Source organism: Haplochromis burtoni, unplaced genomic scaffold (assembly GCF_018398535.1).
Source record: "Haplochromis burtoni strain Fernald_Lab_line unplaced genomic scaffold, NCSU_Asbu1 Contig_359, whole genome shotgun sequence".
NCBI classification, from domain to species: Eukaryota; Metazoa; Chordata; class Actinopteri; order Cichliformes; family Cichlidae; genus Haplochromis; species Haplochromis burtoni.
The window spans coordinates 549145-561632 of NW_024582720.1; the positions used below are offsets into that span (position 1 = coordinate 549145).

The 12488-nt window shown below is 42.2% G+C and overlaps 1 protein-coding gene across 2 annotated transcripts in view; it reads left to right on the plus strand.

Moving 5' to 3' along the window:
- The first annotated feature begins 1005 nt into the window (after window positions 1-1005).
- The window catches only part of mmrn2a (multimerin 2a), a 28408-nt gene continuing 16925 nt past the window's right edge, over window positions 1006-12488 (plus strand). For both annotated transcript variants that reach the window (XM_014340320.2, XM_005942994.3), the window contains exons 1-2: window positions 1006-1506; window positions 12116-12238. In XM_014340320.2, the coding sequence (XP_014195806.2) occupies window positions 1106-1506; window positions 12116-12238 (524 nt within the window). In that variant the 5' untranslated portion in view covers window positions 1006-1105. The remainder of the gene's footprint in view (window positions 1507-12115; window positions 12239-12488) is intronic.

Below are 12488 nucleotides of genomic sequence, written 5' to 3' on the forward strand. Positions count from 1 at the left end.
CAGTGACCGAGTATTAATCACAAAAACAAAGAATAGCCACAATAAAATGAGTCAAAACGGCATAAAAAGCAAAAGCTCAACGAAAACCACACTTCCTCAAAATCATGTTATCCACAATAAATCACACAGATAACACAAATATGGCCCGCACGTGCACAATCCCTCATTAGTAGTAGTAATCTTCATTTTCTCATTCCTCCTCCTCCTCCCCCCAGCTCTGAAACAATGCACGGAAACGATCCCCACCCAGAAGACCAGCTGCCCCCTCCTGGCTCCGGCTCCAGGTCGGCCTCCGTCACTGCGTCCTGCTTCACTTCACCTTAATCAGCTGCAAACATGAGAAAATAAAAGTGTCAGAGTGAGACGAGGCCCCATACCTCGAATAAAAATCCCAATAAAATCAGCTTCTACTAAACGGATTTTAAAGTAGAGTTTGTTTCAAATCCAAACTGAATTAAACAGAAAATCATGAAAATAAAAATCGAGTTTTAGTTTCTACATCTCAGCCAAGATCAAGACTTTCATTCTTTTAAATTTCTCTGTATTTTAGTTTTGTCTAAAAATGTGCATCAAACAGGTACACAGCAGTGCCCTGTGTCCTGCTGCAGGAACAGCGACCTCTGCTGCCACAGCTGGGTACTGCACACAAACTAAAGTTTAAGAGGAGCAAAGTTTTAAACAGACCAGGACAGAGACGGAGGGACGTTCGGCTTCAGTCTGGATAAAAATGAAAATCTTTGGCCTGAAGGAGCTGCTCAAAGAAAATGTCCTCAGGTTCAGGTCGAACACTCACAGCAGCTGCAGCACAAACAGAAAGGAAGGAGGCGGGTGGATTTCCCCTCCTCTTATCACTCTGCACAAGCACAGACCCTGAGTCAGTGAAGGAATCTTACCGTACCGTGTTCCCACAGAGAGCAGCAACAACAGGCACAACGCCCACTGAAGCCTTTTATCGAGCGGCTCAAAGACATAAAGTACCTCAAAGTATTTAATAAAGCAGGTAAATAAATCCAAAATGCTACAAATGCAGAAAGCTTTTCACTCACAAAAAGGAAAGGGCAAAAAAATGTTCAGAAAACATTAAATGAACTGAAAATGTCTCTGCATGAAAGAGTGTCGATCACATTTATTGATCCGTTATAAACACAGAGCTGGACCCGGTCGGAGGAGGAGGGGAAACGTGACTAAACCCTTTCCTCCTGCAGAGGAAACAGGAGGCGTGACCTCCTCCCTCCCCTCCTCCTTCTCTCTCCTCCAGCTGTTTAAAACCGGCTGGCGCGTGAGCCACACAGATGCAGACATGACGGCAGTGGGAGAACTGGTGCTGGTGCTGGGATTACTGGTGAGCGCTCACTGCGAGGTGAGAGCACGAGACCCCGAGGTGGAGGAGGAGGAAGGGGAGCTGGGAGGAGGAGGAGGAGGAGGAGGAGGAGTGTTCCCCCTTCACCCCAGGACGACCGAGACCAGCCCACTGGGAGAGACGGGGAGCAATCCGGCCCGATCCGGGTGAGTCCACAAACCACTGCCTCCTCACTCTGCAAAAGAAAAATAATTTCATAGAAAAAATGTTTTTTTGTTTCAGTGAAACTTTTTGTTGCTGTGAAGGTTTTTTTTGATTATTTTGGATCCTATTATTTATTTGGCATTTCTGCTTTTTGTTTTCATAGTTCTGGAACATCTGTTCATTTCTACTCCTTCATGGTTTAATCTTTATTTTGCAACCCCCTTATTTGTGAGTTGCACCACTTTGTGCTCATTTTGCATCCCCTGTTGTTTTTGTAACATATCATTTTGTTTATTTTGAGTTTGTGTGGTAATTTTGCATCCCGTTCTAGGGTAGAATAAATCCACCTCTCTTTGGTGTTGGGTCTCAACACGTTAGCACGAGGCTTGAATCAGCGTTTGTGTCGATGTGCTCAGAAATAAGACGTCTGGTTGGGATAACATTTCCTGCTCTTGCTTCCTGTGGAACATCAGGAACAATGAGAGCGGCTGTGGCACTGAAGGCTGTGACTTTGGAAGAGGCGTCCTCTGATTCAGATGAAGCTTAAGATAATCTTTGGTTAGGGCTGTGGACTCACAGTGAGCACGCTTAGTTTGCAAGGAGAAGCTCTTTGTCTTTGCCTTTGTGGCTGTTCTGCAGTTTGTTTTGTCGGCATGTTCAGACACGCTCACCGCTCTGGACCTCACACGCTGATCTGCATCTTCTTCATGTGCAGGGCCTCCTCTTCATCAGCTCTTTGTGATAGGTGTAAAGTTGAGAAACAGCTTTGCCCTGTTGACTCTGTCATGCCGGCATAATTTTAACAGGCTGCAAACACATGCATGATTCATGTCCCCTTAAAGCCTGTGCTCCAGCTGATGGTGAAAGAAGTCCTTTATTCAGAGTCCCACCAACAAAGTGTAGTTCAGATATGAGACGGGGTCTGTGAACACATCAATCTCTCATATCTTTGGACTTGAGTAAACATCTCCTGTCTAATTCTGCATGTCAGCACTTTGGTTTCTAATGGCTTTGTCATCATTTTGCATCCCTCTTTTACTTTGCTTGTGATTGTGGTGTCTTTGCATCCATCTGATGTGTGGTAGTTTTCTTATTTATGCCTCCCTGTCCTGATTTTGGTGTTTGTTTGTTTTCTTCCCATTTTGTGAACATTTTGTGTCCCGTTTGGTTTGGCTTCTCTTTGAGGCCATTTTATAGATTCACTTGATCCTTTTGCAGCACTTGTATTTAAGGTCATTTTATGGGTTCAGTTTAATTATTTTGAATCACCTCTTTGACATTCATTCATTTCTTCTGTTGCGATGTTACTTCATGTCTGCTTGACTTTTTAACTTGACATTTTTCCTCTTTTATGCTCATTTTGTCTCCCCTTCTTCATTTTACACATTTGGCTGTACTTCCAGGTCCTTTTGGAGTAACTGTGACATTTTATCATTATTTTACTTGGTTTGTTTTTGAATTTGTAGATTTTCTTTCTTGTGTGCACATTTAAGCAGCTTTTCAGTGATTTTACAACTTTCTTGGGGCCATTTAGCATCCCCCTGTTGGTAGTTTTGTGTCTCGTTTGAAATGCCTTTGCGTTCACTTTTAAGAGTATTTTCTAAAAGACAACAGTTATATAAGGGAGAACTCTCTGACAGTGAGGATTATCTTACAGTGTTTGTTTTTCCTTCAGTCACATTTCATGATGTCTTAAGTGGAGTGGACGCTGAGATGTGGAACATGTTTGTTGGAGCTGAGACTGACAGACTAAATAAGAGGATTAAATCTCCAAAAGGGTGACTTTTTTTGTTTTTGGAGTACGCTCAGAGGCCTCGGTCATTATTCCGACCCACATCCATCGTACAGATTCCCAGATAAAACGATCCCCCGGGCTCTCAGCAAAACAACCCTCTATTAGCTCTTTAAGTGTCCCCATCAGCCCCCATCACCACAACGCTGCTTTAATCACACAGGCGGAGCTCTTTGTGCTGTAACGATAACAGCTCCTTTCCTCACGGAGTCGGAGGGCGGCTGACTGTGTACATTTTCATCAGAGGTCAAAGGTGAACGGATAGTTTTTGATTCCTTCATGTCGAGGCTGCCGACGTTTTCAGGTCGTTTAAAAAAGATCAGCTCGAAACTGCAGACGTGCTGCAGGAACATTCAGACCTTGAAATAAACACTTTATTGTATTTTATTCAGTTTTTTTATTTACATTTTCTCTTAACAAGATGAGCTCTCTGTTTTTTCTTCTTTTTCTTTAACCCTTTGACGTTATTTGAACAAGATACTACACTGTGCAAAAGTCTTGAGCTGGCCCTCATTTCTTGACAGTTTACTTCCAAGAACTCGGACTTCCTTCCCGTCACAGTTCTCCGGCTTCCTGAAGCTCTTCCAAAGTTCTTCTTTGGACATTGGCTGCTTTTTCACCCATTTTCAGTCCAGTCCTCACACCTGAGAGATATTTTTTGAATCTTGGTCATATCAAATACTTACTTCCAAGCTAAACTGCTCCATGTGTTTACATGGGAAGACTGTTGCACAGTGCTGTGTGTAGATGCATGCTGTGCTTTTCGTCTGCCCTCTTGTTATAGAATTTTGAAATTATGTGTCTGCAGGAGAAAATGGACTGAGCGCGCTCAGATATTTTAATTCTTTCTCTTTGTGTGCTTTATGTGCGCATGCCTCCAGGTGACTGTCATCAGCGTTCAGATAACATGTCCTCCTCATCGTCAGCGCTGTAATCGATGATCACGCAGGTGTGTCAATCTGGTATAAAAATAATGGTGCAGGATGAGAAGTTTAAAGTGTTTAAGGGCTGAAGATGATGAGATCAGGCTTGTATCTTCCACCACGGTCACATGTCTGAGCTGCACATGCTGATGGGTGCAAAACATAATTTAATATTCATCGTGCTTATTTAAAGTGTGCACAAAGTCTCAGGAGAGCACCGCCGGTTCATCCAGCACCGTCTGCAGCCACATTTTCATTAAACTGACTGCAGACCCTCCTGATCTCAGCAGGATGAAGCCTTCGCATCTTCCAAACTTCACGTTGCTGAGAGTGAGCTCTGTGTGGTGTTATGACATATCCGTCCTGACCTCCTGCAGCTTCGTTATTCAGATCGAGGCTCTTTCACAAACAGCCTTCAGATATGAACCTGAACTCTCGGCCTGCAGCAGGAACCTCAGCGGCCTCGGCTTGTTTTCCTCCGTGTCTCTCGGGATGACTCTTCCTCGGAAACGCTAAGATCTTGATCTTGTACGCTCACCAAAACAAATGCGCACACAGCTAAACGCGGCGGTTTGACAGACCACAGCTGTGACGCCGAGCAGATTTGAGGATGTTTGGTCCACGATGTTTAAAACACAGTGACACCTCCTCCTTAGAAAATGACTGACAGAGTGAAATTAAACCCACTGACTGTATGTTTGTGTTGGAAATGCCCAAATCTCTTCAGGCTGACTCACACTGAACATGTCAGTGCTCCTCTTAAAAGTTCAAAAACACACTGTAACATCTGTTGCCGACAAAAAAACCAAACAGCTTAATAAGCTGATAAGATGACAGCCAGGAACGAGTAAAACTATTACAAAATGCTGTTATTAATAATGCAACAATAATTATTAATAACTGCATGGAGACACAAAATTACTTGAAAGATGGAAAATGATCACAAGTAGAGACAAAATCTCAAGAGGATGGAAAATAAAAACCAAATGACAGGAAAAAAATACTATGAAGGTGTAACATGATCACAAAGAGACACCAGGTAACTGGAAATGGGAGCATTTGTTAAAAAAAGAGATGCGCAAGACATGAAAAGGGATGCAAAATGAGGGAAAAGGCTAATAGAAAACGAAATAGTAGAAAATAACGACAAAGGGATGAAAGTTTGTGCAAAGAGATGGAATATGGCCCAAAGTTAACCACAGGTCTAATGATGAGAAATAAATTACCAGAATGAATGATGAAGCACCAAAGGGATCCCATTATATAAAACTGGTGATAAACAGATTGGTATCTTTACTGCCTCAGTTTTTGAAGATTCTTGAAAAACTATTTGCAAACAAACTAGATTCCTTTATTGATAAATATGATTTATTGAATGATCATCAGTATGGCTTCAGAAGAAACCGCTCAACATCTCTGGCTGTGATGGAATTTATTGAAAATATTGCAACGGCTGTGGACGAAAAACAGTTTGGAATAGGTGTTCATTGATTTACGTAAAGCCTTCGATACGATAGATCATTCGTTACTTTTACAGAAGTGTGAAAGGTAAAGAGGTGTTGCACAATTTTGGTTAAATAGTTACTTGAATAATAGGTTCCAATATGTGAGTATTAATAACATGAAATCTAAACTTAGAAAAGTAACTTGCAGAGTTCTGCAAGGATCTGTTTTGGGACCTAAGTTATTTTTACTTTAAATAAATGATATTTGTACAGCCAGTGATGCTTTAAAATATGTGGTGTTTGCTGATAGGACATAAAAAAATTACGGAAAACAGTGGAAACAGAACTCATGTAATTAAATAGATGGTTTCTATTAAATAAACTATCACTGAGTGAAAGTAAAACAAAATTTATGTTATTTGGAGGTAGTAAAAGTAATATTAAAGTAAAATTGAATTTTAATAATGCTGAAATTGAAAGAGTATATGAGACAAAGTTTTTAGGAGTAATTAATGATGATAAACTTTGTTGGCAGCCCCACATAGAACATGTGAAACGGAAATTATCCAAGTCTATTTCTATTCTTTATAAAACAAGAGATTCTTTGAATAAGAACTGCCTTGATTTATTGTATATTTGTTTGCCTTATATGACCTATTGTGTGGAAATAGGAACACATAGAAAACCTATTTGGATTCAAATCAAATCAAATCACTTTTATTGTCACATCACATGTGCAGGTACATTGGTACAGCACATGTGAGTGAAATTCTTGTGTGCGAGCTTCACAAGCAACAGAGTTGTGCAAAATACAAGAATGGCTACATCTGAAACTAATAAATATATGTACAATATATAATAGTATATGCATTTCTGGATGTGTATACTAAATATTTTTCTACGTGTGTGTGTGTGTGTGTGTGTGTGTGTGTGTGAGTGTGTGTGTGTGTGTGTGTGTGTGTGTGTGTGTGTGTGTGTGTGTGTGTGTGTGTGTGTACACATATTTTACAAATTAAATAGAGTAAACAATAAATAAAACATATAAAAATATACAGAGTTGAGACATGTGCAAAACAGTGGCATTACTGTACAGTGTGGAGTGCATAATGTTGAAGTTCCAGTAGTGAAGCTGAGGTGTCTATGACGTGTTCAGCAGTCTGATGGCCTGGTGGAAGAAGCTGTCTCTCAGTCTGCTGGTACGGGACCGGATGCTGCAGAACCTCCTTCCTGATGGAAGCAGTCTGAACAGTTTATGGCTGGGGTGACTGGAGTCCTTGATGATCCTCCCCGCTTTCCTCAGGCAGCGCTTCCTGTAGATGTCTTGGAGGGAGGGAAGCTCACCTCCAATTATCCGTTCAGAGCACCGCACTACTCGCTGGAGAGCTTTGCAGTTGTAGGCGGTGCTGTTGCCATACCAGGTGGTGATGCATCCAGTGAGGATGCTCTCAATGGCACAGTGATAGAAGGTCCTGAGGATGCGGGGGCTCATGCCGAATCTTTTCAGTCTCCTGAGAAAGAAGAGGCGCTGCTGCGCCTTCTTCACTGTTTTGTTTGTGTGTACTGACCACGTAAGATCCTCAGCCAGATGTACACCAAGGAACCGGAAGCTGCTCACTCTCTCCACAGCAGCGCCGTTGATGGTGATGGGGGTGTGTACTTCTCTGCACCTCCGGAAGTCCACTATCAACTCCTTTGTCTTTGCGACGTTGAGGGTGAGATGGTTGTCTTGACACCAGTGGGTTCAATATTTAAATTGCAAAAAAGAGCTATTAGAATAATAAATAAAGTTGGATATAGGGAGTCCACCAACCAGTTTTTTGTAGGATCATCTATGTTAAAATTCATGGACATTATATATTCTAAAACTTTAGAAATGATATATCGTAGTGATGAAAAAGAATGTTCCAATTTGTATTTTAAGTATGTTTCAACTAAGAGATGGAAAATATGATTTGAGGGGGTCTTATAAGTTTGAAATGCCTAAAGTGAGAACCAATGTTAAGTATAGATGTGTGTCAGTTTTGGGAGTGAAATTATGGAATGGACTTAATGATGAACTGAAGATGTGTTTTTCTTTGTCATTCTTCAGGAAGAATTTAAAAATTTGTATCATACAAGGTTATAGAAATTTGGTTTGATGAATAATTTGTCTTGATTTATCATTGATTTCTTTTCAAACTGTTATGTAACTTATTTATCAATGCTATTTATTTTCTTGGCTAAGGATTTGATTCGTATGGGGGTAAAGGACAGGATAATTATAAGCCACAAGGCTTCAGCCTATTCCTTTTTCGGTTACTGTTTGAGTACTTTTATGTAAAATTATAATCTGTTGTTGTTGTTGTTGTTGACCGAAAAATAAATTTCATTTCAAAAATGTCCAGAGTGGCGACACACAGTGACTTCAAAGGCGGACGCTAAATAGATTTATGAGGAAATAGACAGAAGAAAAGCCACTAATATGTAAAATGACTATAAATATACAAAGTGACCACAATAGTATACAAAATGAGTGCAAAGGAGGAGAAAATGGACCCAAAATACAGGCACGGGGATTCAGAATGTCCACAAAAAGGACAGAAAAATGACTTTAATATGCAGGTACATTAAACAGGTACAAGGATGCGAAGTGATCAAAGGGACACCAAATATTGCTAAATTGGTGCACAATAGGTACAAAGATTAGAAAAATAATTTCCACAAAATCCCAAAGAGATGCCAAATAGTGACAAGAGCAACAAGTGTTATTGTTGGCAGACATTAAATGATCACAACGGAACAATCATGTCTGATCACGACAAGTGTTAAAGAAATTACTAGAATTATCCAAAACGAACAGACTCAGAGGCCAAGGGACGCTGAATGGGCACAGGGATGCAAAATGACCACAAAGAAACACAAAAGCTCTATAAACAGATGCAAGATGGTTACTAAAAGTTGTTCAAAGGTCTACAACGTGAAGAGTAAAAGATGTAAAAAGAGCTCAAATCTCTTTATCTCTCATTTCTTCTGTGAACACTCATTCCCATCATCCTTCGCTCTCCTGCTACAAGTTCAAGCACAAATTTCGAAATGTGTTCTAGGAAAATATCGTCTGCTCTCAACTATAGGAAATTACAGTCATTCATCACTGAAGTAATTCCTGGCATGAGTCAAACATCCATCTAAACAGCTCCTCTGCAATCCAACAAAAACAAAATCCCCTCATTTAGTTTCACTTTGTTGCAGCGGCTCATGTTTGTGAAGATAAAGTGTTGAAATGAGTCGGAGGAGTTTCCACTTCACTCTCAGACCTGCAGGCTCTCGCTCTGCTCGCACATTTGAGGAGTTTTCTCAGGATAAATGACGAGATTAGCCTGCATGATGTGGTGCAGAGCCCCGAGTTCAGTCTGACGGGTCAAATGGAGCTGAAGGTGGAGATTAAAGAGTTGCTCTCTGATGTTGTTGCACTGTCTCACACTCACCTGTGCACTAAAGACGTTTAACAGCTTAGTTTCCTGGAAATAACACGATGACCCAGCGTGCAGCGAGCACAGACGGGCCCCCAGCATCCCACAGAGGAGCCACACTCCCCCCAATTACAGAGATTTGTGCTCTTTTTGCAGTTACTTTGTTTTTGGATGTTTTTGTGTCTTTGTGGTCAACTCTTTTGTGTTGCTGTGTTGTCTCATTGTAGTCCACAAGCTTCCTAATCTGCTCCTCCAGCTTGCTCATGCATTTGTGTTTCAGTGTAGCCTGGAGTCGATCTGCGAGGTGTGTGTGTGTTTCTGCTTTATTTGTTTGAAAGTGTGTGTTTCGTTGTTCAGGCTCAGCAGCAGGATGAGGGGAGACTTCCTGTATTGAATTACTCACACTGTGAGGACAGATTGTTGAGTAAAAGTTCAGCTACAGAGGGGAGGATTGTCACATGCTCCTGAAATAAAATGGACCAGGTTAGCCTATCAAATTAAACCTTATCTCAACATTCTTTAAGGTGCAACGAGAAACCCCGAAGACCCCGAGGACATCGATTTAAATGATCCACAAAGGAGAACTGCATGAATGTGAAACACACAAAAGCCACAAGGAGATGTCAAACATTTAAAAAGAGGATGCACAATGACCACAAGGCTGGAACTTTAAAAGATGAAGGAGTGAAGAAATGCCCTTTAAAGGGAAACAGCCACGGGAAGGATCAGAACATTTACGAATGGATGCACAATGGCTGACAGGCGGAGGGGGGGCCAACCGCAAACGAGTAAAAGTTACGAGAAAATGATGGAAAATCACTACAAGATGCACCCCCCCCCCCTCCCGGGATGCAACTGTGGAGGCTTCAGAGGCCTCGTGCATCAAAACAGGGAGTCGTGTTTGTCTAAGACTCGCGTCCAGGAGCACAGACGAGGTCGTGAAACGTGAAAATACGAACTCTGAGAGCTGCTGGTGCCACCGTTCGCCAGAGTTAACAGACAGGAAGTCCCGAGATAAACAGACACACACACAAAGCAGCTGTTTGCTTCAGCGTTCAGTCGACCAGTAAACTGTGGACGCTCTCTCTCTGCAGTCACACAAACTGACGCCGTTTTCGGGCTTCATGTTGTGACTGTTCCTTTCTACACATCCTGTACTCGTGACTGAAAGCCTCAGCAGGATTACGTTTTTCTTTTAAACTGGACTTAAACTGGACATAAATGGCCTCTTTTACTCCTCTTTCAAACCGTCTGTCCTCTCTGTCCAAAATGTGAACATTGGCATCCTCGAAAGAGTGTCCTTTGTCCTTTAGGATGCCAATGTTCACATTTTGGACAGAGAGGACAGATGGTTTGAAAGAGGAGTAAAAGAAGCCATCTATGTCCACTGTGAGCGACCATCTTTGAACAGAGGCGGGGTTTACGACACCAACTCTCTGCCATCTATAATCAGTTTTGAGATCTTTTCTCAGTCACATCCTGGGCCGTCTGACCTCAGGAAATCACATGATAGGGTGGGGCCAGGTTTCAGATGAACACCAAGGTACCTGTAGCTGTCCACAGCCTCGATGTCCATACCTTGGATGTTCAGTGGTTGCAGTGGAGGATGTTTGTGCTTGTGGAAGTCTACCACCAGCTCCTTGGTTTTACTGGTGTTGATCTGGAGGTAGTTCAGCTGGCACCAGTCCACAAAGTCTTGGGTCAGACCTCTGTATCCTTGTCGTCTCCATCAGTGATGAGGTGAGTATTGCAGAGTCGTCAGAGAACTTCTGCAGGAAGCACTGGGTGGAATTGTGGGAGAAGTCTGCAGTGTAGATGGTGAAGAGGAACGGAGCCAGAACCGTTCCCTGTGGGGCCCCCGTACTGCAGCCCTGAGTCCTCACATACTGTGGTCGGTCGGTGAGGTAGTCCAGGATCCAGGTAGTGAGGTGATGGTCCACTCCAGAGTTCTCCAGTTTGTCCTTTAGAACCGAGGGAAGAATAGTGTTGAAGACACTGGAGAAATCAAAGAACATGATTCTCACAGTGCTTCCAGCGGTCTCCAGGTGAGCGAGGGAACGATGTAGGAGGTGAATGACGGCATCATCCGCTCCAATGCCAGGCTGGTAGGCAAACTGAAGTGGGTCCAGTGATGAGCTCACCAGGCACCGAAGCTGAGCCAGGACCAGCCGCTCCAGGGTCTTCATCAGGTGGGATCAGGGATGAAAACAAACCCAAAGACGAGCCTTGTGTCTTTTCACAAAAACAAAAAAAGAATCAAAACTTTAGTGATCAGATCCCAAAGAGATGAAAACCACGTCAGAACAACCGAAAAGAGAGAGGACATTTAGAAAAGGGATGCAAAATAATTACAGAGGTATCAGGATAACACGAGGCAACTGCAAAGGAACAAGAAGCATTTAAAAAATGATGCTAAATTAAAAACCATGAAAAATGTCTTGGAGCAAAAATATTCATAAAGGGATGCCAAATTAACATAATGACTAAAAACATAGTTTTTAGTTATTCTGGTGTTACTATTACATTCGCCGTTGTCTCAACAAAAACATAAACTAAATCTGCATTTTTGGACTCGGCTCACGTTTTTATTCTTATTCTGTGGTTTTCATGGTTGATTACTCTTCAGAGAGTGGAAGAGGGCTTTTCCTTGAAGCTGAGTGTTGGTGGCCACTGAGAAGAGGGCACAGTCTTTGACCTCTGACCCCAAACAGGAATACAGAACAACAAACTGTGTGTGTGTTTCCATCTTCCTGTAACGCTGTGGACATCTGGGGTTTTCCTGGCTCACAACCGGCCTTTAAGAGGAGCCGACTACATGTCTGTGCACATACAGCAGAGGCAGTTAGACCGAGTTACACACAAATATGTGATCGTTCTTCTTGTTCTTAAAGGAGCACTAACATTTTTTCTTAGCAGCAAAACTGTGGACATATCACACTACATCCTGACTCTGTGCGTGTGTGTGTGTGTGTGTGTGTGTGTGTGTGTGTGTGTGTGTGTAGGAACTGGTGTCCGTTCGTGCATAAGCATGTGCAAACGATGGCAGTTATGTGTGGAACAGAGAAGTACACCATCAAGTCTCAGAGTCCATGTCCGAGCGGGACGCCCGACTGTCACCTGACCATGTGAGTGTCTTTGGTTCGTGGCTTCAGCTGAAGAAGACTGTGACTCATTCGTTGATCATTTTAGTTTTTCTCATTGGGGATCGTGAGGTTTCTATAACACCGTGAGTGTAAAATGTGTTGATCTTTGCTCAGTAACTTCCAAATCTGTTTAATATGTAGATATGATATATATCTATCTAATAGACTCCAGTTTGTGCATGTAAATGGAGAGTCCTCTTCACACACTGAGGTTAATTATGGAGTTCCACAG